Source organism: Doryrhamphus excisus, chromosome 18, assembly GCF_030265055.1.
Source record: "Doryrhamphus excisus isolate RoL2022-K1 chromosome 18, RoL_Dexc_1.0, whole genome shotgun sequence".
In the NCBI taxonomy this organism is placed as follows: domain Eukaryota; kingdom Metazoa; phylum Chordata; class Actinopteri; order Syngnathiformes; family Syngnathidae; genus Doryrhamphus; species Doryrhamphus excisus.
Genome location: NC_080483.1, coordinates 14,917,038 through 14,942,582, shown reverse-complemented (window position 1 = coordinate 14,942,582; position 25,545 = coordinate 14,917,038). Strand labels below are relative to the sequence as shown.

At 39.4% G+C, this 25,545-nt stretch overlaps 2 protein-coding genes across 5 annotated transcripts; one reads left to right on the top strand and one right to left on the bottom strand.

Moving 5' to 3' along the window:
• Positions 1-240: 240 nt before the first annotated feature.
• LOC131106503 (transmembrane protein 198-like) lies at positions 241-14,592 on the top strand. 3 transcript variants are annotated; one of them, XM_058055630.1, is made up of 5 exons: positions 241-699; positions 11,019-11,259; positions 12,222-12,797; positions 12,861-12,938; positions 13,859-14,592. In XM_058055630.1, exons 2-5 carry the CDS (start codon positions 11,106-11,108, stop codon positions 13,909-13,911), a joined length of 861 nt encoding a protein of 286 aa, XP_057911613.1. In that variant the 5' UTR covers positions 241-699; positions 11,019-11,105; the 3' UTR covers positions 13,912-14,592. The 3 variants fall into 3 exon arrangements, with proteins under 3 accessions (XP_057911613.1, XP_057911612.1, XP_057911611.1); XM_058055629.1 differs by having other exon boundaries at positions 12,861-12,950; XM_058055628.1 differs by having other exon boundaries at positions 12,861-13,009.
• A 193-nt stretch (positions 14,593-14,785) lies between these two features.
• mmp19 (matrix metallopeptidase 19) lies at positions 14,786-23,888 on the bottom strand. 2 transcript variants are annotated; one of them, XM_058055626.1, is made up of 10 exons: positions 23,695-23,888; positions 20,124-20,543; positions 19,966-20,051; positions 19,741-19,871; positions 17,220-17,432; positions 16,912-17,157; positions 16,709-16,837; positions 15,647-15,811; positions 15,452-15,579; positions 14,786-15,380 (listed from the first exon to the last, which is right to left on the bottom strand). In XM_058055626.1, the coding sequence occupies exons 2-10, from the start codon at positions 20,217-20,219 to the stop codon at positions 15,150-15,152; spliced, it is 1,425 nt and encodes a 474-aa protein (XP_057911609.1). In that variant the 5' UTR covers positions 20,220-20,543; positions 23,695-23,888; the 3' UTR covers positions 14,786-15,149. The 2 variants fall into 2 exon arrangements, with proteins under 2 accessions (XP_057911609.1, XP_057911610.1); XM_058055627.1 differs by lacking the exon at positions 20,124-20,543 and having other exon boundaries at positions 23,695-23,886.
• Between the last annotated feature and the right edge of the window lie 1,657 nt (positions 23,889-25,545).

Sequence of the window (25,545 nt, the reverse complement as noted above, 5' to 3'; positions counted from 1 at the left end):
AGATTACAGAAAAAAAAATGGGAAAGCCATTGTATTCTGAGTAAAGGTGCCAATATAGGAAATTATTATATATTTACAAATAAAATAGTAAAATTTGAGCCATTAAAAAATAAATTATTGTACTCAAATCAAATGAGCTTAATTTCGACCTTAAACATTTTTTACGTAACTTTCTTACAGCAGCCGCGGGCAACTTTAGCATTAGCTTAACTATTAGCATAAAATGGAGATCTTCCTCAGTTCAAACTGGATACCCCGTCCCACGACCCCTCCTCCCAACGCTTCCCTGCCCTCCAACGGACTCAATTCACGACGCCTGGAGGTGGAGATTGAGAGGGATTTGCCCCCGACGGGGGAGGGAAAAAAGTTTACCCCTTTTGGTTTTGAAACTGCCGTTAAAGCAGAGAGAAAAGGAAGAAAGCGGTGTAGCGCCTAAGTGGGGAACAGAACCTCCACTTCCACGGCTAGCTAACCTTCACGAAGTAGTTCGACTTCCACTCTTTTGCACCATTTTTTGTTAACTTGTTGGCATAGTTGCCTTTCCTTAAAAAGTAGTCGAGGTAACAAAAAAAAAAGTTATAGAACCGGTTTTGTCTTGGTTTCCTACCACCGCTTTTGTTTGTGAATGGTGGAGTCATTTACCCGCTGACAGCACCAATTGGTCCGAAGAAGTGAACCTTCCAACGGGCTCGCTCCTAGGTAAGTTCCCCTCATTTTTAAACCCTATTTTTCAAGCATATGTCAACATTTAAACGGACACTCTTGCTTATAATGTGATCACAAACTTTGTTACGCGTTGTGAGTGGACATTTGGTGTCTGCGTGGAAACGATATGCTAATTGATTTAGCTCCTACATATACATACAAGGGACAAACTCCACAGCTGAGAAAATGTAAATGAAAAGATGTACCCACTATTAGACAATTCAACAGCAATTTACCACCAGCTTTCACTAAGAAAAATAAGTACTTTAATTTGTATTCATACTCTGCATTCATCAGGTTATTTAGTAATGTGAACATATGTCATGAATATCATACACTATTGATATGACAGCATTGGATTGTGTCATAACAGGGGAAATAGTCACTTCAATTCTATATCAGGGGTTTTCAAAGTGTGGCACAGTGATTGTCCCCTCTAAAAGTATAATATACACCACAAAAAACAGTTTTTTAAGCATATTTTGTGCAGATTTCTCCTCACCCTTTATGTTTACTTTCAGCCATTGAAGAAACAAAAAGCAGTTTCGTCATCTCATCTTTAATAATAATAATAATAATAATACATTTTATTTGTATCACGCTTTTCAGAGTACTCAAAGATGCTTTACAGTAGAGAAAAAGAAATAAAAAAAATAGTGTTGAGTAAAAACAGAGTAAAAGATGCATTAAAATACAATATCCAATCATTCATTCAGAGCTAAAACAAGGCTAAAAGCGGGACGGGGCGAAACAGTCGGGTATAAAAAGTTAAAAACGGATTTAAACAGGTGGGTTTTGAGTTGTTTTTTGACGGAGGGAAGGTGGAGGCAAGCACATAACTAATGTCTTGATTTTTTTCAAGCTGCTGCGCCTCACTCCTGTCTTCTGGCCCCTGCTTTATATTATAAAAGAGCGCAGTAATAGTATATGTTTAATATATTCTTCATCCTTTTTGTATACATAATACATGTATAGTTCTTAGGAGTGTTTATAGTGTGATACTTGTTAGATGTGTGTATACTTAGAATACTTCATATATCTAAAATTGTTACACGTTCAGAAGTTTTTCTGCCAATGGTCATTTACAATAAGTCATTCTGTACTCTCCTGTAAAATAGCCATTTGACTCCATCTATTTAAAACACTCAATTTTAGGTTTCCACATTCTATGCAAACCATAAATACATTCTTCACTTCACAAGGCCAACATTTCTTTCTCTTTGTGGCCTACATGGCGTGCAGGGAACTCGGGGCCCTTGCGGTTGTGTTCTGTGATCCAGGGTGGGAGTGCCTCTTGGTTTTTTTTTTTGGTTCAGTCAAATGACTATGGTCCTGTCTTTACCAGCATCTGAAGGCTGTAGTTACTAACACTCAACCACCCGCCCCCCTCCCTCCTTGAGTGCACCCCTCCATATCTATGTGACCTAGTCTGTCAGCTTGCACCAGATGGTTTTGCCCCTTTTTGAAAAGGAAGAGAGGAAATCCTTCCCTGCTTTGGGGTAAAATAGATGGCAGGAAATAAGCAACTGCCTTGTCTCTTGTTGGAAAGGGACACATTTGAATAATAAAATGAGCTGTTTGTTTAATCTTGACGCGGCACAACCAAAACAAAATCTACAAACAAAGTTAAACAGTACCGTGATGGCGGTTATCATTTTGGCAAGTCCTTAAGTCTTCCATCTTTGTTTTTGTTCATTCATACATTCATTTTCTACTGCTTATCCTCAAGAGGGTCGCAGGGGTGCTGGAGCCTATCCCAGCTGTCTTCAGGCAAGAGGCGGGGTACACCCTGGACTGGTGGCCAGCCAATCACGGGGCACATATAGACAAACAATAGAAGCTAAAAGAAGCACATCAACATGCATGCACGGTTTTGTATTGTTTACATTGTATATTACATTCATTCATTTATTCATTTTCTACCGCTTATCCTCACGAGGGTCGCGAGGGTTGCTGGAGCCTATCCCAGCTGTCTTCGGACGAGCCCGCCAATCACAGGGCACATATAGACAAACAATAGAAGCTAAAAGAAGCACATCAACATGCATGCACAGTTTTGTATTGTTTACATTGTATATTACATTCATTCATTTATTCATTTTCTACCGCTTATCCTCACGAGGGTCGCGAGGGTTGCTGGAGCCTATCCCAGCTGTCTTCGGGCGAGCCAGCCAATCACAGGGCACATATAGACAAACAACCATTCACACTCACATTCATACCTATGGACAATTTGGAGTTGCTAATTAACCTAGCATGTTTTTGGAATGTCGGAGGAAACCGGAGTACCTGGAAAAAACTCACACATGCACAGGGAGAACATGCAAACTCCACACAGAGATGCCCGAGGGTGGACTCGAACTTGATTCAACTTCAAGTTTTATTATTTAGTTAATAAATTACATTTATTTACTCAAATTCTTAGTGTAAAAACCCGTTTGCAACGGTTACGGGACTGCCTAGAGGGTGCAAATTTTTTTATTATGTTGCAAGAATTATGTCCTGCCCTCTTCCCGCTCTGGGCAGGTAAGCTGCGCCCCCAGGTAATACACACATGCGGCAGTTGCAAACAGTCATTGAAGTATTGTTTGAATTTATGATGTGAAAAATAACACGGTGTGCCAGCCCAAAACAAGTGTCATGATGACAAATCAAAAAAATATTTGGAAATACATAAGTGTGTATAAAGGTTTTCAATACATATTATATCTGGGGAGTTGAACCAGAGCATTTGCAGATGGACCTGGATAAAAGGTGACTCAGGAAGTTAAAAATCAAGATTCAGATTCAACACTAAGTTTAATAATTGTAGGTTTAAGGGAGAACCCATGTGTTGTGTCTGCATCGTGATTGGCTACGGGACTTTAAAACCATTGTCAATCAATCAATCCAAATTTACATGAATGTTATTTTCTGGTAAATTTACAACTTTATTCTTGTAAATATGAAAAGGTGCCCCCAAACACGCGTCCCGTGGGCCAAATGTGGCCCGCAGGACACTAGTTTGAGGCCCCCGCCTTGATATGAAAGTTTAATGTTAGTGCGGCCCGCGCAAGTTTGATATGGATGCTGTATGGTATCATGTACCCAGAAAAAAATATTACGTTTGATTGATGTTCATGTTAAAGGTTAAATAACTGTTAATAGTTATCCTCCCTATCCGTGTGGAAGTGGTAAGTTTTTGGCGATTTAAGTTTAAAGGAAATATCTTGAAGGCTACCGTTTAGGTCGCTAGCTGTCTAGTTTGCGAGTTAGCACTTGTCTCAAGACCCTGCTGTTGCGCAATATGTTGTAAATAAAAAGAGTATAAATGTGACTATAGTCGTGTTTTGTCATGTCTACAGGGCTCTAATAATGCTTTGTTCATTTGAATCTGGAAAATAATAATTTGTCTACCCACCAACTATATGTGGTTTCTTAAGTTTTTATTATTTGCCGTTTTATTATTATTATTATATTTATTTATTTATTACTGATTGATTGATTTTCTTTATTCTTGATTTGTTTATTTATTTTTCATCTTACTTTTTATTTTTCTACACAAAATAAGATATTTGAGAACAGTGGAATGTTTTATCAGAGCTTTTCTTGTAGAAAATCGAAACCAAAGCAAAGTTTATTAATTTTTCTGTTTTTAATAAATGCATTTTTGGGGGGGGGGGGGTTGAAAACCTGATGTGGCCCAGTCTCGCCCAGACCCTAGCTCCAGTGGCCCCCAAGTAAATTAAGTTTGAGACCCCTGCCGTATACATTTCATTTCACATCCAGAGTATCCTAAAGATGCAAGCACTGGGATTGAGTACAGAATCTTGCGACACGGGGCTGTGCATTATCATGCTGCAACATGAGGTGATGCTTGTGGATGAATGACACAACAATGAAGCCTCGGGCTCTTGTCATAGTATCTCTGTGCAATCAGGACGCCATCAGTACAGTAAAGCAGAGTAGTAGGGAATCACATTAGCTTGTCTTTAGGTACTGAAATATGACAGACATCTTCTTGTGGTTATGTTTTGCCCTTTTTAATAACAGATTGCAGAGTATTTCAAATAGATTGATGCTTTGTTTACCATGTATGCTAACTTTAGGGTAAGTAATTGTTGTGTTGTTACAATTACAACCAAATGAGAGGTTGGCTTGGAAAACATGATCTTTGGCGTACTTGTTGCCAATGGTTGACAGTCATTTTTATTTGAGGACACTTTTCAAACTGGTGAGCTACATTTTAATGATATATATATATATATATATATATATATTCTTGACTTGTTTCCAACCTGCATGTTAACCTAAATTCACACATGGTGTTTTACTGCCACACCCAAGATCAGAGAGAAGCTCATCTCCACTGCTACTGAGCGTTGTACGCTTTGCCCCACCTTAATGCATACACTATGCACGCATGCAGACTTGCAGACATGTGACGGCCCTCTTATAACTCCTCTTTGTGTTTCTGTTTTCATGCCTCTTGAAGTAGAAACTCAGTCACTCCTGCATTGAAAGGCCCCCATTGTTTAGACTGAGGTCAGGCAGGCTTTAATTTGGTAAGATTAGAAATATGTGTGTGTGTGTGTTGGGTGTACAGCTCATGAAATATTGCCAGATGGATTTAATTAGAGATAATTTTGGAGATAAAGAGTCACTTAATTAGCTCCCAGATATTGCAAACATGGGGGATTTCAAACTAGCACCTATTGAGTCACTTTGTATTGAAATTTGTTTTAGCTCTTGGTGGGGTTGGTTTGGTTTCCGGTCCTTAAGGTCTTGGTATGATTACACTGTAACGTCCGTGATTGTCCATGATATTATTGGTCAATTATCCATGTTATGTTCCATGTTATTATCCATTTTAAAAGCATTATGAAATGCCGTTCTTGTGTAGACAGACGGCAAAAATGCAATAAAATCTTTCAAGCGTCAACAGGACCTACTATGTACTGTATACTTTGCAGATGTTGGGAATAGACTTTGTGATCTGTGTTACTCCAAAAAATGTCCCAAATGTAGGCATTTGGGATCATCCGTGACGAGGAGCGACTGCTGGGAGTTGAACAGCTGATGTGAGACCATATGAGACTACGTGGAGACAGCTGAATGGGGACAAACACAACAGAATAACTGGCATTTTTGGCATTTCCGTAGGACAAGGGTACAAAAAAAGTCGAAATGTGGTGAACAAAAGGCTATGTTGCCAACTTGCCTTTTAAATGGAATACTCTATAGGTGTACTTTTTTAGTTGTAAGACAAGTATGTCCTTAACCAATATCCATCTAAAGAATAAATATTTTACATTTTTAAATGAATAAATAAATAATTAAATTAAAAAAAAAACTTAAATTCTATTAAGAAAGCAGGAAGTGAACAAATGTAACAGTTACTGATTGTAAAAGAACCAGACGGAGGGGTAGGATTTAATAAGCTTTGCTTCTTCCTACTCCTTTTGGACATACTTTCGTAGCAACTTTGCCACTGATGCCAGAATGCCAAAAACTGCTCACAACCTCCATCATGTAGATGTAGACCTCCATCATAGATCACTTAATGACGTGTTCGCTTTTTAAGATGAGCAAGTGATCCAGAGTGATTACAGGTTCGATTTTTCCCGCATACTCCAAGACTGATTTGAAAGTTCTTTTCGGATTCTGACATTCATCTCATTTTGGAATGACATTGCTAATGTTCTCAGCAGTTGATGGTCCAAAGCTTGGCTGGTGTCTGTACTCCATGTCACAAAAACAATGGTAAGCCCCCCTGCTGAAACCTGATGTTCCACTTCCTCATCATGTACTTCCTGCTTTGGAGAAGCAGGAAGCTCAGTTTTGACCCATTAGATGCCCTCCTCAATAATACTCCAGAGTGAAGGCAGATGTTATGGAGAGGATGAGCTGTAATTTATATGCCAACTTTTTAACCCCGGTACGGTGTTCAAGCCCATTTTAAACCCCACACTGATACCACAATTTATCAAAAGCCCCCGTTGTGTCGTCTTCATGATTCCTTTGGCTTGGGGACATTCTCAGTAGAAGAATGCATGATGATTTATGGCCCCAACTGCAGAGCTTGCATTCTTTGGTGGCTTCTTCCACGCAAAGACAGCCAAATAATAATCACCGAAGGATGTTATCTTCTCAGCTGGTCTTTGCCATCATTATGGTGACCATGCAGGCTCAACCCTTGATTAAACACACCCAAATTAGCTATGTGGGGAACTTGTAGCCAGCGCTGCCTTCTCGGCAGCTGAGCTCTTAGTTCTGCATTACTCAGCCCCCCCCCCCCTGCTGTGTTTATTTGAGGGTGGCATCCTCCTTAGCAACAGCATATTTTACAGAGTACAGCAATATATCGATCATGTAATTATGTGCAATTCCCGGTACCTGCTTTTCACAGGTTTGATTCCCGCCAAGTGTTGAGTCAGGAAGGGTATCCGATGTGAAAACTAAGCCAAAACCACTCATGCTGTGATTTGCTACGGGGGAAAAAACGCAGTACAATAATGTCTGGTAGTCACCTAGAAATACACAGCTGTACTACACTTAATGCTTTATTTTCCACTATAAAGTAACCTGTCAAACAGAGTAATCACATTCCAGGGCCGTTTTGGTGGCGTAGGGGTTCGCATAACTGCTCTTGGCGTAGGCTCAATTCCCACTCAATAGCCCATTCACAATTGCCCTGTGATTGACTGGCCACTTGTCCAACTTTTACATCCGTAGCTGGATAGTCAGCGTTCAGCAATAATGCTTAGTAATGATTTCCTTGTTACATTACGGCAAAAAGATTCTGGGTTTTGGTTAGGATTTTTTCTATCTGAGGTTTAAATGTTGTCTCTGGTTAATGGAAATTTAAATTCCCTGTAGGTATAAGTGAATGGCGACTGGTTGTCTCTGTGTGATTGACTGATAGCATATAATAGAAGCATGCATGCACAGTTTTGTATTGTTTACATTGTATATTACATTTATTCATTTTCTACCGCTTATCCTCACAAGGTTCTGGAGCCTATCCCAGCTGTCTTTGGGCGAGAGGTGGTCGCCAGCCAATCACAGGGCACATATAAACAAACAACCATTCACACTCACATTCATACCTATGGACAATTTGGAGTCGCTAATTAACCTAGCATGTTTTTGGAATGGGGGAGGAAATCGGAGTACCCAGCAAACTCCGCACAGAGATGGCCGAGGATGGGATTGAACCCGTGTCTCCTAGCTGTGAGGTCTGCGCGCTAACCACTCTACCACAGTGCAGCCCACATAGTATATTTAATTACCAATTCTGCTCTGTAATGTTTGCTACATTGAAGGTCTTAAATATCTGCTGACGCCAATTTAATTAGTTGCTGTGCGACTTGAGCAGGTTTACTAAGTTCAGTTTGGTGTTCCATCTTGAAGATCGATCACTTCCCACCATTGGAAGCCAAACACTTGGCACCCATCTTAAAGCAAACATTAGGCCTCCGCCGGTATCCCTGGTGCTCCCAACCATCATCATTCGGGCCCCCCCCCCGTTTCACGTGCATGGTTTCCTCCAAGTGCCACTAGAGGTCACAGTGTGGGCCTCAGGGTCTTTGTTGTGGCCTACAATGGCTCTATTCTCCAACGGCGGTGAGACTTTCTAAGAGCTGCAAGACATTGGACACCATTGTAGCTCATGGTAACACGAGGCAGCTGCACACACACACACACACACACATGGGAGTGTCCGCGGGTGTTCATGTAGGCTTAACTAAATTACATTTCAGATGGTTTGGGAATGCTCACATGCTGAGCGATACTTGAAGTAGTAAAGTGATTGAGATATTCTATCACATTTAGTCTGACCTCCAAAATCATATCACTAAAGGCACTGGCTTTTATTAGCTGACTGCTGATTGTGTTTCATATTGGCAAGGTACTCGATGACATCACATTTTACAAGCATTGAAAAGCCTCAACATCTTCTTTTATGGCTTACTGTAAGCTCTCATGGAGAGGACCAATCCAGTGGGAAACGTAGCGCTTACAAGTGTGAGGTTCTTGTCCGTGTACGTATCATTCATTTGACATCTTAGAAGTTTCAGTTTCATCTCAGTTGGAGTTTTTTAAAATCAGTTGGTAATCAGAATGTGCTAAACTCCTGCTTCCAAGTTGTGCCACAGCGGAAGCCTGCATAGATGTCAAGTACATTTTAGCTAATATGTAATGCGCTTTTTTTGGTTCGCAAACGGTGGATGAGTGGTTAGCATGTAGGTCACACAGTCAGGAGATCGGGTTCGATTCTCCGCTTGGGCTTGGTTAATTGGCGACTCCAAATTGGCCATAGGTATGAATGTGAGTGTGAATGGTTGTTTGACTATATGTGCCCTGTGATTGGCTGGCGACCAGTCCAGGGTGTACACCGCCTCTCGCCTGAAGACAGCTGGGATAGGCCCCAGCACCCCGCGACCCTTGTGAGGAAAAGCAGCAGAAAATGAATGAATGTAATGCGCTTTTTTTGGTTTGCAAACAGTGGATGAGTGGTTAGCATGTAGGTCACACAGTCAAGAGATCAAGTTCGATTCTCCGCTTGGGCTTGATTAATGTATGACTCCAAATTGTCCATAAGTATGAATGTGAGTGTGAATGGTTGTTTGTCTATATGTGCCCTATGATTGGCTGGCCACCTGGTCAGTCCAGGGTGTACCCCGCCTCTCGCCGGAAGACAGCTGGGATAGGCTCCAGCACCCCTGCGACCCTTGTGAGATAAGCGGTAGAAAATGAATGAATGTGAGTGTGAATGGTTGTTTGTCTATATGTGCCCTGTGATTGGCTGGCCACTAGTCTGCCTGAAGACAGATGGGATAGGCTCCAGCATACCCGCAACACTAGTGAGGATAAGCTGTATAGAAAATGGAAGGATGGATGGATTGTTCACAAACTAGGACACACCTAAATTATATATATATATATCATATAGCCCCATCCCACACAACCAATAGCCACACATAGATTGCAGACCTGTGATAGAATTCTAATTGGTAATTATTCATTCATTCATTCATTTTCTACCGCTTTTTGCTCACGAGGGTCGCGGGGGCTGCTGGAGCCTATCCCAGCTGTCTTTGGGCAAGAGGCGGGGTACACCCTGGACTGGTGGCCAGCCAATCACAGGGCACATATAGACAAACAACCATTCACACTCACATTCATACCTATGGACAATTTGGAGTAGCATGTTTTTGGAATGTGGGGGGAAACCGGAGTAGAACCCACGCATGCACGGGGAGAACATGCAAACTCCACACAGAGATGGCCAAGGGTGGGGTCTGCTCGCTAACCACTAGTCCACCGTGCCGCCTAATTGGTAATTATCTCCATCACTAACTTATTTTCCTTCAGATTTACTTCAATAATAATAAAAACAGAAGGCTGGTTGTTGTTGTAGTAGTTGTTTCAAACATGCCGTGTTGATCCAGTCACCTGCATGACTATGATGGAAATATCACAGCCTTAGGTTTTATGTGCCGTCCTCCACTTGACAGAACTCAAAAACATGCAAGAGAGCGAGACAGCCAAAGTTTCCAACAAGGCTTCATTTTTTCCATGTAAAGTCATGCACAGTCAAAACACATGAAAGGTCCACGTTTTTGTGTCGGAAATCTTGGACCCGTCAACGTGGAATTGCACGTGAAGTGAAAAAACACTCCATAGCGAGAGCAGCGGTAGCAAACTAGAATGTTTAACATCTAATAGAAAAAAAAGCCTCCTGACTGATTGTTTGTTTCTAGTTGAAAACGTGAGTCGGCTGTAATCGGATCTGTTCTGTGGGTGAGATCATGTCGGAGGCCCGCCAGTGGTCCTCCCATACGACGCAATGTGTGGCTCTGTCACATTAACTTTGCCACAACAAAGACATTATTCCAAAGTAAGCAAAAATAAGACATTTTCCTAAGTCTTTGTGGAGCAAGCGTGTAAGCCTTGTTTTAATGCAAAGCGACCGCATTTGTTGACCAGGTGATTGACTTGAAGGCATCAAATGTGCATACATGCTCGACAACTTCAAACATAACTTTATTGCACTTTACAAGCGTGTTTTTCCAAATATCCGTTTTAATGTTCGGCACATGATCGCAACACTTGGAGTTGCCCTGGCTTGTCCGCCATTATTATAGACCGCTAAAGCAGCTGAACTGTGGTTGCCAGATGCTGTTCCAGTTATTAAAAGCTAGTGTGACGTGTGTGTCGGCTTCAGTATATACTCTATCAGCACCAACATAAACAACTGATGTGATATTTTAGCATTTTCTGTGTTTATGATGACTTTAATCACACTTATACATCTTTTCTCTTCACAGCAACAAAACACCTCAGATGGACCTGAGATAACCTCACCCTAGCCAGTCTTTGTCCCGATCTTATTCCGGACCCAAACCCTCGGCAGCATGGCAGATCTCAGCGGGCTGAGCACTGAGTCGGCAGAGGCCGGCGGGGCCGAGGTTGACGCCTGTAAGTTGGAGATCGAGAGGAAGTATGACATCATCCCCGCTGTCATCTGCTCCATGTGTTGCCTCTTTGGCATCATCTACTGCTTCTTCGGTGAGATATCCCTTGTGCAGCTCTACATTAAAACACCAAACGTCCATGATAGAGTCGGTTAATGGCACACTATGCTATTGATGATGTCATAATTTTACAATATATATACAGTATACATACCATAAATGCTTATTAACGCCTGTATGCAATTATCACAGAGTTTTGTGTTGTCACCGGGCAAATAATAGAGGCGAAAATTCACTTTTTAATTTTTTTAATCTTATTTGATTATGATTTTTATTTTATATTTATTTTTATATTTTTATTTATTCATTTATTATTATTATTATATTTATTTTTATTTTTTATTTATTTGATTTATTTATTATTTTATTTTTATTGTTTTATTTATTTATTTTATTTATTTTTATTATTTTATTTTTATTTATTATTCAAATAATTGTTGCCGCCTTACCCTCATTGAGTTTTGTGTTGTCACCGGGCAAATAATAGAGGCGAAAATTCACTTTTTAAATTGTTTTTATCTTATTTGAATACGATTTTTATTTTATATTTATTTTTATATTTTTATTTATTCATTTTATTCATTTATTATTGTTATTATGTTTATTTTTATTTATTTAATTTATTTATTTATTATTGTTTTATATTTATTTTTATTTATTTATTTTATTTATTATTATTATTTTATATTTATTTATTATTCAAATAATTGTTGCCGCCTTATCCTCATTGAGTTTTGTGTTGTCTCCAGGCAAATAATAGAGGCGAAAATTCACTTTTTAAATTTTTTTTATCTTATTTGATTACGATTTGTATTTTATATTTATTTTTATATTTTTATCTATTCATTTATTATTATTATTATTATTATTATTATTATATTGATTTTTATTTATTTATTTAATTTATTTATTTATTATTATTTTATTTATTTTATTTATTTATTATTCAAATAATTGTTGCCGCCTTCCCCTCATTGCATGTGTGTCCTCCGGCAGGGTATCGCTGTTTCAAGGCGGTCATGTTCCTGTCTGGGCTGATGTTCGGCTCCGTCATCATCTTCCTGCTGTGCCACAAGGAGCACGTGCTGGACATGCAGCTCAGCGTGGAGGCCAGCGCAGGCATCGGCCTCGGCATCGGCCTGCTCTGCGGCCTGGTGACCATGCTGGTACGCAGCGTGGGCCTCTTCATGACGGGCCTCCTGCTGGGCCTCCTCCTGGCTCTGGCTGCCCTGCTGGTCACTGAGCAGTTCTACATGCCCACCACCGTGTGGGTGCCCTTGGGGGCGCTGCTGGGATCGGGCATGCTGTTCGCTGTGCTGACGCTGCAGTGGCAGAAGCTCTTCACCGTCATCTCCACGGCGGTGTTTGGCGCCGCCATCATGACGGTGTGCGCCGACTACTTTGTGGAGATGCTCGCTTTGGCGCTGCATGTGTACGAGTGTTTGCGCCTCACTCCTGGACCGTCTCTCTGCTGGTACAGCTGGGTCATTCTGGGCATCTGGCCTGCCCTGAGCCTCATCGGAGTCCTGGTGCAGTGGAAACTCACAGACAACAGCTTCTCTCACACCGAGGGTAAGCACGACCTCACGACGGGACTCCTGTCGATGAAGCTAACATCCTCTCTCTCTCTCCAAGTTGTTTTGAGTCGACGTCAGAAGAGAGTGCAGCTGATGCGCATTAGAGAGAAGGACGCCAAGAAGCGACAGCAGGCAGGTGGGCAGGAAGGCACGTACCGCCGTAAACCCACCCCAGTGAAACGTTACGCTGGGGACCTTCTGGCACCGGTCAGTGTCGCCCAACATGGCGTGTGCTGTGGTTACTGTCAGGCTTGTCTTTTTTTTTTTTTAATCCTTGTCATTCTTCACTTGCTTTACAGTACAGTTGGCTCTCGGAACTCAAACACATATTTTCCCACACAAGGCTTTTCCAGGGAAATAGAATAAAAATACAATTAGGGTGTTTCAGGGTCAAACTTTTGCTATTTTAATTCGCATATTTTACATACAGTAAACCTCGGATATATCGGATTCAATTGTTCCCACTGGTTTTGTCCGATATAAGCGAAATCCGTTATATGCGTATACCGGAAAATGTCCGTTTTACGCATATATCGGATTTATATCCGGTATATGCGTAAATGGGATTTTATCCATTATAAAAAGGCACTTCCTTGACTATGTTTCCAATGTACCTGGACGCGCAGGCAACGCTGCAAACGCTGCAAACGACGTCGTATAGCGGCCTGTCACGATTCGGCGAATCGGAGCGCCACGATGCGGCCATCCGATATATGCGATGGAAATTTAATGGAAATGCATTGGAACGGGACTGGAGATTTTGTCCGAAATAGGCGAAATCCGTTATAAAAAAATCAGATATATGCAATGAATTTTTATTGGAAATGCATTACAGAAAAATTGGTTCTTTTTTATCTGTCCATTGTGAGCGAATTTCCGATATATCCGAGTCCGATATATGCGAGGTTTACTGTATTATCATACCTATTAGAGAGAGTCAGATAGGCATGGAATTAATGCCTGTTGTTGTCAATGAAATGTCGTTAAATGTCCGTCCATAATTCTGTCTCTGATGTGTTCCTCACACTATTCTACCTCCGCATCTGTGTCCCTCAGAGCTACCTACAAAGTCTCCGGGACAGACAAATGGGCACCGGCACTTCCCTTAGCAGCCAAAGCACGGCCAACCAGACCATGATCGACTTGGACTGCGACACCAGCTCCACTGTACCCCTCACAGCTACAACGCCCGTCATCAGGGTCTGAGCGTCATTAAAACAAAAAGGGACGATTCTGGTTCTGCAGTAATCATCATGAAGAACATGTGAGCCACTTCATGCAATGTGTGTTGTTTTGTTTTGTGGTTATGAAAGAGAGATGCTGCTTTTTACTGGGAAAAATGAACATTGAACCACTAGAAAGACACTAGGTCACAAGGCACAAAGTCGTCCATTTCCTCCGCTCATCTTGTCCAAACGTAACAGAGCCTGGCGTGTAGAAGCTGACATGTACTGTACTTCAAAGTTAGCCACATTACCATTAAGTGTTGCGTTATTACAGTGTGTCATTTTAAGTTTACCAGGACATGCAAATGTTAGAGTGAAATATGACATGTCAACATGAAACCTGTTAAATCACAATCAGTCTTTTTTTTAACAGCACTCCGATTCTGTGAAGTCTTAAATATATGTGTGTGTGTGTCTTATAATTTATTTGTCATACATCCAAGTAGTGATGGGAAAATTCGGTAGCCGTTATGCATGTTGTTTGACTTTTTCCAGGACAATTGGACTTCTTAGCTGACTGTAAATACCTGTTGATAGAATTTAATTAAATACATGCGTTTGATACTTGTTGTTTTGGTTGCTTTGTTTTTCCGCTTTAGGTTCTTAGCAACTGGACTTTAAAGGGGTCATTGGAAGGATTTCCTATTCTGGAGTTGGTTGGAGTTGCCATGCTGTGTGCAAGCCAAGATTTTTTTCTTCTTGCTCACACACAAGGCAGGACAAAACAGCCTTTCATTACTTACTCTTTTAATGAGTGTTTGCTGCTGGCATTGCTTTTTATTTAATTGTGCAAAATATCAGCACATAGAAATACAGTGTGTGCTGTTTTGTAGCGACATAGTGGGAATAATTGCACAATAGAAGTGCAGATCAAACCAGCAAAAAGAGCATACTCCCATGATCGGGTTACGTGCTCCTTTAAGCATCAAGACTCGTAATGCAACACATATGTTTGAGATAAAAAAAAACAAACTCCTCACATAAATTTCTCCATGAGATCATTCAAAACCTTACATAATCATCACAAAACATCCCAATGAGCTGCAGGTTTGTGTCAATTGAAGGACAATCCAACTGCAGCCATCGCCCTCTGTTATCTGCTGCCCCCTTGTGGCCATTCCTTAGCATCGCATCCAGCGCTCTTTCTTACTAAGCGGGTATCCTCTGTCCACAGCCAGCAGCTCATTGACGCGCCAGTAGTCATCTCCCCTGAAGAAGAACACCTTCCCGTTAGTCCAAGTGAAGGCTGCGTCCGGGCTGGACGGCACCCCAGTGAAGAGCATGAAGAGCGGTCTTGGCTGGTGAGCTAATATGTTGTACTTCAGTTCATCCCACTGCCAGAAGTTCGATCCCTGCAGATAAGGAGGTGTCATAAAACAACATCCCTGTGATGCAACAGTAAAGCTCAATACTTAAGGTGTACCTTAATGAAGATGAGCTTCTTGTTCTTCTCCAAATACAAAGCTGCATCAATATTTGGAGGAATACGCTGCACCTTCTTAGGGTAGCCATAATCCAACACAAATCCAGTGTACCTCCACACTTTATCACCTAGCACCAGGAATAGCACGCTCTATTAGAAAAACAATGTGAAGTCATGTGACAACAGGGCGTGTACCTTTAAGAAAGTAAGTCTTATTGGTTCTTGGAGAGTGCACTGCTGCGTTCAAGTTCCCGGGGAGCTCTCTCCACAGCGTGTTTATCTTCATTGGTGTGTTGTGTCCAAAGTCGGTGATGGTCCACATGTAGTTTCCACTGAAAGCAAACGTTTTCTTCCAAGGACCTGAGTGAAGAAGCAGAACGATTCTAATGTTTTATAGACATATTATAAAATCTAGGAAACGGCAGCAACATCATCAGCAGGAAATCACTATAATCACGTGACCATAATAACACCAACAATGGCAAGTCCCCATTAACGCCAACCATGAATTACTATCATTCATTCATTTTCTACCGCTTTTTCCTATCCGTTTTTCTAATTAACATTTATTAGTCATTTTCTTTAAATATTTGCTGTGTTCGAAACCGCATACTTACCTACTACTCTTACTAACTTTTTGAGTATGCGCGGCGTGACGTCACCGGGACGAGATTAGTCCAAACGGCGGTGTCAAGCAGGATATATTGCGAGTTGGTTCGCTTCTTGTTTTCAACGTAAAAGCAGTGATTTATCACTATGTTTTTTTTTGTATGAGAAAATTAAAGGGTGTGTTTTATTTTGTGAAAATAACCGAAAGTGCGTTGCTCACTAGCTAGCTTAAATTTAGCTAGCTAGTTGGGCTAGCTTAAATTCGTCCGAATGAAATTGTAAACTGTTGGTATTTGGATAAATAAATCACACACTCGTGATCCAAACGGCAACTTTTTCGCCTAATTAAAAAAAATCTCAATAAAGTGATGTATTTAGAGAGTTTAGAGCTAAAGTGAAATCAGCTTCAGTCTGTCGATTTCGGCTCGGGTATGAGCGCAATGCATTGTGGGTTATGTAGTACGCTGTAGTGTAAACGCTTTTCAAACTGTCTGATGGAGTGTGGATAGTATGGGTATGGAAGTATGTAGTAGTTAGTACGCGGTTTCGAGTGTCAGTGGTGTAAAGACTCTAAAAACCCAATTATAAACCCAAATTATAGCCCCACCTCTACCCCAATGTGATGTCAATATATCTGTTGATTGATACCTAGCATGATAGCATCCAGCATGGCGGTGCACGGGTCGGGGGGGCTGTTGGTGCTACCGCTTCCTTCAGTAGGAAATACGGTATCTGCTGTTGTTGGACCGGATGGAGTACTGCTGGTGGTGTGTGTGCCTGCAACACAGAAAGTTGTACTATAGTTGTATTACAGTAGTACGTATATTATATTACCGTGAATAACGACTCACCATATAGTGCCTGGATGCCGTGCACGTCATCAAAATGCAGCTTGAAGTTGCCACGGTAACCAATATAAACCGGAGCCATCAGCGCACTTCTAAACTGGGAATGACCCAGCCCGAGAGCGTGGCCGATTTCATGAGCTGCCACGATACGTAAATTAGAGCCGTAGTACGACCCCTCCGTCCACCACTCATCGTCATCGAAATGGACTATTCCGACTTCCGGTGCTTCCGCGTGGGCCAATACCCGACCTGCAGGGAAAGTGGATGCGTTAATGCAATACGTGAGAATAGTACAGATTGACAAGCCTAACCGCGGCCATCAAAAGGGACGGGACAGGAGCCGTCTCGTTTATGAAAGGAGATCCTGATGTCCCCCCTGCCGTAGTCGACCTCTCTGAAGGTCAAATCGGTCACATCACTCCAGTACTTGAAGGCCTCATGGATGGCTGTTTTCACCTGCGTCTTCTTCATGTCAGGTGTGTAGTTGTATATGCGGTAGGTCAGAGTCTTCTTTCTCCAGCGACCTGACGCACACACAGACACACAGACACACACACACACACACACACACATCAGGGGCCTGAGAAGCACCCAAAAATGGCATAAAATGCCAGTGTTTGAATTTGGCGATTTTTGACAAAAAACGTAAGGGGTTAGTGTGTCGTTTTTTTTCGTTTTTTCAACTTGTTGCTAATACACTTTTCTGGTCAAAAAAACACGGGAAACCCCACACACACGTATCATGGGCCTGAGAAGCACCCAAAAATGGCATAAAATGCCAGTGTTTGAATTTGGTGATTTTTGACAAAAAACGTAAGGGGTTAGTATGTCGTTTTTTTCCGTTTTTTCAACTTGTTGCTAATACACTTTTCTGGTCAAAAAAACACAAAAAAACTCACACACACACGCATCAGCGGCCTGAGAAGTACCCAAAAATGGCATAAAATGCCAGTGTTTGAATTTGGTGATTTTTGACAAAAAACGTAAGGGGTTAGTATGTCGTTTTTTGCAGTTTTTTTCAACTTGCCGATAATGCACTTTTCTGGTCAAAAAAACACGGGAAACCTCACACACACGCATGAGGGGCCTGAGATGCACCCAAAAATGGCATAAAATGCCAGTGTTTGAATTTGGTGATTTTTGACAAAAAACGTAAGGGGTTAGTATGTCGTTTTTTTCCGTTTTTTCAACTTGTTGCTAATACACTTTTCTGGTCAAAAAAACACAAAAAAACTCACACACACACGCATCAGCGGCCTGAGAAGTACCCAAAAATGGCATAAAATGCCAGTGTTTGAATTTGGTGATTTTTGACAAAAAACGTAAGGGGTTAGTATGTCGTTTTTTTCAGTTTTTTTCAACTTGCTGCTAATGCACTTTTCTGGTCAAAAAAACACAAAAAACCTCACACACACGCATTAGGGGCCTGAGAAGCACCCAAAAACGGCATAAAATGCATGTGTTTGAATTTGGTGATTTTTGACAAAAAACGTAAGGGGTTAGTATGTCGTTTTTTTTCTATTTTTTTCAACTTGTTGCTAATACACTTTTCTGGTCAAAAAAACACGGGAAACCTCACACACACGCATTAGGGGCCTGAGAAGCATCCAAAAATGGCATAAAATGCCAGTGTTTGAAATTGCCGATTTTTGACAAAAAACTTAAGGGGTTAGTATGTCGTTTTTTTTTTTTTTTTTCAACTTGCTGCTAATACACTTTTCTGGTCAAAAAAACACGGGAAACCCCACACACACGTATCATGGGCCTGAGAAGCACCCAAAAACGGCATAAAATGCCAGTTTTTGAATTTGGTGATTTTTGACAAAAAACGTAAGGGGTTAGTATGTCGTTTTTTTCCGTTTTTTTCAACTTGCTGCTAATACACTTTTCTGGTCAAAAAAATACAAAAACCCCCCACACACGCATCAGAGGCTTGAGAAGCACTCAAAACCGGCATAAAATGCCAGTTTTTGAATTTGGTGATTTTTGACAAAAAACGTAAGGGGTTAGTATGTCGTTTTTTCCCGTTTTTTCATTTTTTTCAGTTTTTTTTTTCAAAAAAACACAAAAAACCTCACACACACGCATCAGGGGCCTGAGAAGCACCCAAAAATGGCATAAAATGCCAGTGTTTGAATTTGGTCATTTGACAAAAAACGTATGTCGTTTTTTTCAGTTTTTTTCAACTTGCTATTAATGCACTTTTCTGGTCAAAAAAACACGTGAAACCTCACACACACGCATTAGGGGCCTGAGAAGCACCCAAAACCGGCATAAAATGCCAGTGTTTGAATTTGGTGATTTTTGACAAAAAACGTAAGGGGTTAGTATGTCGTTTTTTTCCGTTTTTTTTTCAACTTGCTGTTAATGCACTAACCCTTAACCCTAACCCTAACCCTATCAACGATTGTCATTATATTGTCAGCCCAGTGTCAAAGCATCGGTTTCCAGCGCAGAAATCGATCGATTTGTGCGCTAACGATGGATCCATCTCAGGTGCAGCTCTATCGATCGATTGCGCAGATCCATCGTTAGCGCATCATATCGATACATCCAGTTTATGAGCACCAACCATTGTGGATAAGACTTCAAAAAAGGCTTCACTACACATCTTAAAACAAAGCCTGAAGCTCTGACAACTACATGTCAATCAAGCCCCAGATGGGAGGGGCTTTAAATATGCTTTACTTCAGCAAAACATGAGCGTAATATACATTAGTGTATAGCTATGCTAATGTATGCTATCCTGTCTATAGCGGCCATCTTGTTACTCAAGTTCATCCCATTTAATAAGATTAAAACCAGAAATATAGTAAATTATTGAGTAATCACCAATCACTCTGTATTTGTGGTGCTTCTTGTTGAAGTTGTCCTCCAAGCCACAGCGGGGCTTCCTCATCATCTCCAAGGTGGCTTCATCCAACTCTCCACTAGAGGGAAGATCATTCACCCTTTGGAAGACCCTGAACGCAAAAAAAGTGGATCAAAAGTATCGTACTCAATGTCAACATAAAGGTCAGAGAAAGTGTGATAGAGTAGACCCAGCATGAAAGTCACCTGAGAGCTTCAATGACCTCCTCCAGGTGGTTTGGGTCCTGGGGGTCCGTGGGCTCATTCAGGTATCCGTACTCCTTCAAATAGGCCTTTGGTGCAAATAAACAATGGAGATAACTTCCTGTAATTGGAGCTCCAATCACATACTATCAGCGTCCTACCTTTGCTTCGTTCAGTTCCGCCCACTGCACCACCGTACAGAAGAGGGAGCCAATGTATAAGAGCACCGCAAGCAGCACGAGTGTGGTGTGCCCCATTCTTGAAGTTAGACCCCCCCCGAAAAAATACCCACACCCAGTCAAGTCCGGTAGTAGTAGAGTGAGACTGTAGTCTCGACTCGGAGCTGCAGCGGCTTTTTAAAGAGGACCCGGCGTGTGAGTCAACCCGTGTGGAGACGATGAGGCATCACTGAAGAATGACGACTTGGGATCTGCAGCCAGTGTGGGTTTGTGTGTTGGTGTGGTTGTGTGTTTGTGGGTGTTGCTGCTGGACTTTATACAAGTATTTACAGAACCCTCAGTGGGGGTGGGGTGGGGTACAGTTGGGGTCTTAGAACCATGAAGAGATCCTGTGGGCATTTTCTGGGACATTTGGAGTTGAGTTAGAATTCCATAACTTAGCTGGAGATACACGTTTTTTATACTTAGCAATAAAAAAAATTCCCAATTGAAAATCACATTTGTATGGAAGCTCGTTTCCGCCACTGAATAAAAAATTATCCTAATGGGAAATCCAAATTAAGAGATAAAAAGTCAAAAATTACTAGATAAGAAAGTCAAAATTATGAGATAGAAAGTCGAAATTACAAGATAAAAAGTCAAAATTACTAGATAAGAAAGTCGAAATTACGAGATAAGAAAGTCAAAATTATGAGATAGAAAGTCGAAATTACCAGAAGTTGAAATTACGAGAAAAAAAGTTGAAATTTTGAGATAAGAAAGTTGAAATTACGAGATTAAAAAGTCAAAATTACGAGATGGAAAGTCAAAATTACAAGACAGAAAGTCGAAAATTAAGAGATAAAAAGTAAAAAATTACGAGATAGAAAGTCGAAATTATGAGATAAAAGTCAAAAACTACAAGATAAAAAGTCAAAAATTACGAGATGAAAAGTGAAAATTAGGACATAAGAAAGTCAAAATTACGAGATAGAAAGTTTAAATTATGAGGAAAAAAAAGTCGAAATTACGAGATTAAAAAGTCAAAATTACGAGATAAGAAAGTTGAAATTACGAGATTTGAAAGTCAAAATTACGAGATGGAAAGTCAAAATTTTGAGATAAGAAAGTCAAAATTACAAGACAGAAAGTTGAAAATTACAAGATAAAAAGTATAAAATTACGAGATAGAAAGTCGAAATTACGAGATAAAAAGTCAAAAATTACGAGATGAAAAGTAAAAAATTACGAGATAAGAAAGTCGAAATTAAGAGATAGAAAGTCAAAATTATGAGATGGAAAGTTGAAACTACGAGAAAAAAAGTCAAAATTTTGAGATGAGAAAGTCGAAATTACGAGATTAAAAAGTCAAAATTATGAGATTAAAAAGTCAAAATTACGAGATAAGAAAAATGAAATTATGAGATAAAGTCGAAATTACGAGATAAAGTCGAAATTACGAGATAAAGTCGAAATTACGAGATAAAAAGTCAAACATTTTTTTTGTTATTTCGACTTTCTATCTCAGAATTTCGAATGTTTATCTCATTATTTGGACTTACCATTGGCATAATTTGTTTGTCAATTGCGTAAACAGGCTTCCATATTGTTATTATTAGCAGATCTCATAATTTTGAATTTCTTATCTCAAAATTTCGACTTTCTATCTCAGAATTTCGACTTCTTTTTCTACGGCGGAAACGGGCTTCCATACATTTGTGAGTCCACATGTAGCGTTACAGAAACTAATGCAATCCTTTATGTTCAATATACGTATATTTATATTTGGCCGCCAGAGGGCGCTAAGTTTCCCATTGAAAGCGTCCATGTGTTTCTGTCTTGCTGATGTTGAATAAAGATGGATATTAAAGATAGTCTATCAGTGTGTTTTAGCTTTACTTTTTAAGTAAACACTTATGTAAACTTCCCTTTAAGGGTTGCAAAATACGCATAATTGAGTGATGTGATATGTTTTGTGTATTTCAGACTTGTTTGTCGTTACAGCATAGAAAACCTGTTTTTAATCTTCTATGTATGGTTTTTAACACAATTAGAGCCCTCTAGACATGAACTAACACCCCTACAGTCACCTTTACACTTATAATACCCAATATAGTAAATATAATAATAATAATCCGAGAAAAAAAGTCAATTAAGTTTAATTTTTTTCAATTAAGTTTTATGTTTTATGACTACGAAGAAAGTGTATTCAAGTTTCATTCATCCATCTCTGCTGTAAAATAAAGTCAACTGAGTCATGGAATTTTCATGACGAGCACTGCGGAACATCGGGAAAAACAGATGTTGACATAAGTAAGGAAGGGGTTGCACAATCCTGCATGAGTTCAAACAATAGAATCGTTCAAGATGGCAGGATTCACCAAACAGGATGTGGCCGGAGTTCCCAGAAGTCGCCTCCAACCAACGTCATGTCATTTAGGGGGACAGCTTTCACATAAGTGATGGTGAAAATCTTACAATCTGGTGTTTGGGACAGCTCGCAAAACCTGAAGCCTAATTTTAGAAGAAGCGGATTCAGCTTGTAAAATGTGTCACCGACATGTGAGTGAAGGCCCTCTCATCTGTCAGGAGAACCGCATAGGGGCGGGGCATCCAACAGCCAATGAAAACCATCAGCGTAGTCATCATGTGGCTCGCTTATGTATGCTTTTTTCTACCAAATTATACATTTTTGGCCTTGTGCGACTTATATTCCAGTGCGACTTATGTATGTTTTTTTCTACCAAATTATACATTTTTGGCCTTGTGCGACTTATACTCCATTGCGACTTATGTATGTTTTTTTCTACCTAATTATGCATTTTTGGCCTAGTGCGACTTATACTCTAGTGCGACTTATGTATGTTTTTTTTCTACCAAATTTAAAATTTTTGGCCTTGTGCGACTTATACTCCAGTGCGACTTATGTATTTTTTTTTTACCTAATTATGCATTTTTGGCCTTGTGCGACTTATACTCCGGAGCAACTTATGTATGTTTTTTTCTACCTAATTATGCATTTTTGGCCTTGTGCGACTTATATTCCAGTGTGACTTATGTATGTTTTTTTCTACCAAATTATACATTTTTGGCCTTGTGCGACTTATACTCCAGTGCGACTTATGTATGTTTTTTTCTACCTAATTATGCATTTTTGGCCTTGTGCGACTTATTTTCCAGTGCGACTTATGTATGTTTTTTTCTACCTAATTATGCATTTTTGGCCTTGTGCGACTTATACTCCAGTGCGACTTATGTATGTTTTTTTCTACCAAATCATACATTTTTGGCCTTGTGCGACTTATGTATGTTTTTTTCTACCTAATTATGCATTTTTGGCCTTGTGCAACTTATACTCCAGTGCGACTTATGTATGTTTTTTTTTCTACTTAATCATGCATTTTTTGGCCTTGTTCGACTTATACTCCACTTCAATAGTGTTTCGTATCTTCAACTTTACTTTGGCCCCATGGCGGGTTATTTTGTTGCTGTGTTTGGGCATTGTATGAAAACTAAGTGTCAAAAGCCCAATCATACGATAACTGTGGTGTATGAAAACTTATATTGTACGTACTGTCACGTTCGGGCTTGCGAGCTTTGCGATGCGACCTCAGGATGCAGAGAGCAGGACCAAAAGTGCAGATAAAACGTTGACGTTAATGGCGGCAGCAGCAGGACACAACAACTACCAAGCAAAAGGCAAACCAAACACAATGAAGCCACAAAATGAAAGATCACACACCTGAACTCAATAGTTAGTGTGAAATTAGAGACAGGTGTGTGAAATTAGTAGGAAGAAGAAAGGAAGTAGTTACAAAAATAAGGGCATGGAAACCGGAACAAAAACCAACACGTCTTTTCAAAGCATCTTCCTGCTTGAAAATGTTAAATTGTGTCCTCTACTGGATTCTGCGGCACTATTTGTTGCCATCAAACCATTTTATTGGTAAAATGACCATTAAAAAAAATATTATTTACAAGTTAAATCACAGAAAACTGAATAAGAATATGAAAGAAACGCACCGACTCAAGTACAAAATGAAAATGATTTATTCGTTATTATTTCCCATTAAAAGCATAGCTCCCGGTTTTACTGCATTAGTCTTCCTCAAAGTCAGCGCCTTTAATTGATCATTAATATGTTGACATTTAGCAAAAACACAAGAAAATAATTAATAAGGCGCATATATTGACGTATATGCTTTGTGTCATACACTGCTCCTAATACATACTTCCTATACTACAGATAATTGTACTACATTCTAGGTTAAGTACCCCCAGAGGTAAAAATAATAATAATAATAATAATGGCAGGCCAAATATAAGACGAAGAGTAGATTTTTGGAATAAACTACTTAAAACTAGTGAAATTATCTGTCCATTTTACTTGGTAAGAAATCCGAAATTTAAATATTTTATAACTAGATACTTAATTTTTTTTAACAAAAATTTTTTTAACAAAATTTGACATGAAAATGACTTAAAAAGTAATAATACGTATTGTTCTTCTATCTCGGGAAACACGTGAGGAGCAGGATATATATAATATCTAATACTAGTGTAAAGAAATAAAGCTGTATCCATCTTAAATGCAAAAAAAAAAAAACAACATTTGCTGAGTATATCATAAACACACATATTATGAAAAAATACCTATGGTGCTAGTTAATTTTACTTGGTAAAATCAAGATTTCTGTATCAACAAATAAACAGAATCTGTGACTGAAAATAGATACTTTCAGAATAAAATCCTTCATACAACCATCAAAAAGTGAAATGTAATATGTGAAAATTAAATTCCATATTAGTGCAAAATGAATAAATTGATCTTGAAATAAGCCCAAATTAGCCTTTATAAAAAATCTAAATGTACTTCTTCTACGAATATATCGTGCTATTAAAATTCATGTGCTATTAAATGCTTAAGACACTGTGAGTGAACAAAACAGTGAAGTTCAAGTTGAAGCCATTGAAAAGGAAAAATGGCAACATCAAACTGGAATAAAAGATATGTAGGATGATGACTTATCTATTTAGCAGTGCTCATTTGAAATGTTATCAAAATGTGACTAAGTCAAATACAAATGTTTGACCTGCGAGGATTACAAGACTGTAAAAAGTCTACATGAAAACATGAAGAATTACTAAATGAATTAAATAATTAATTATTTAATTATTTTAAATTATTTTAATACAATTATTTCAATTAAATGTTACTACTAGTACATTGTTGAAATTATTTTTTAATTTGTAATTATTGAATTATTTTAAATTATTTTAATAAATTATTTCAATTAAATATTACCACTTGTACATGTTGAAATTATTTTTAATAATTATTTAATCATTTTACATTATTTTAATTAAATTATTTCAATTAAATGTTACTGCTAGCACATTGTTGAAATTGTTTTTAATTATTTTA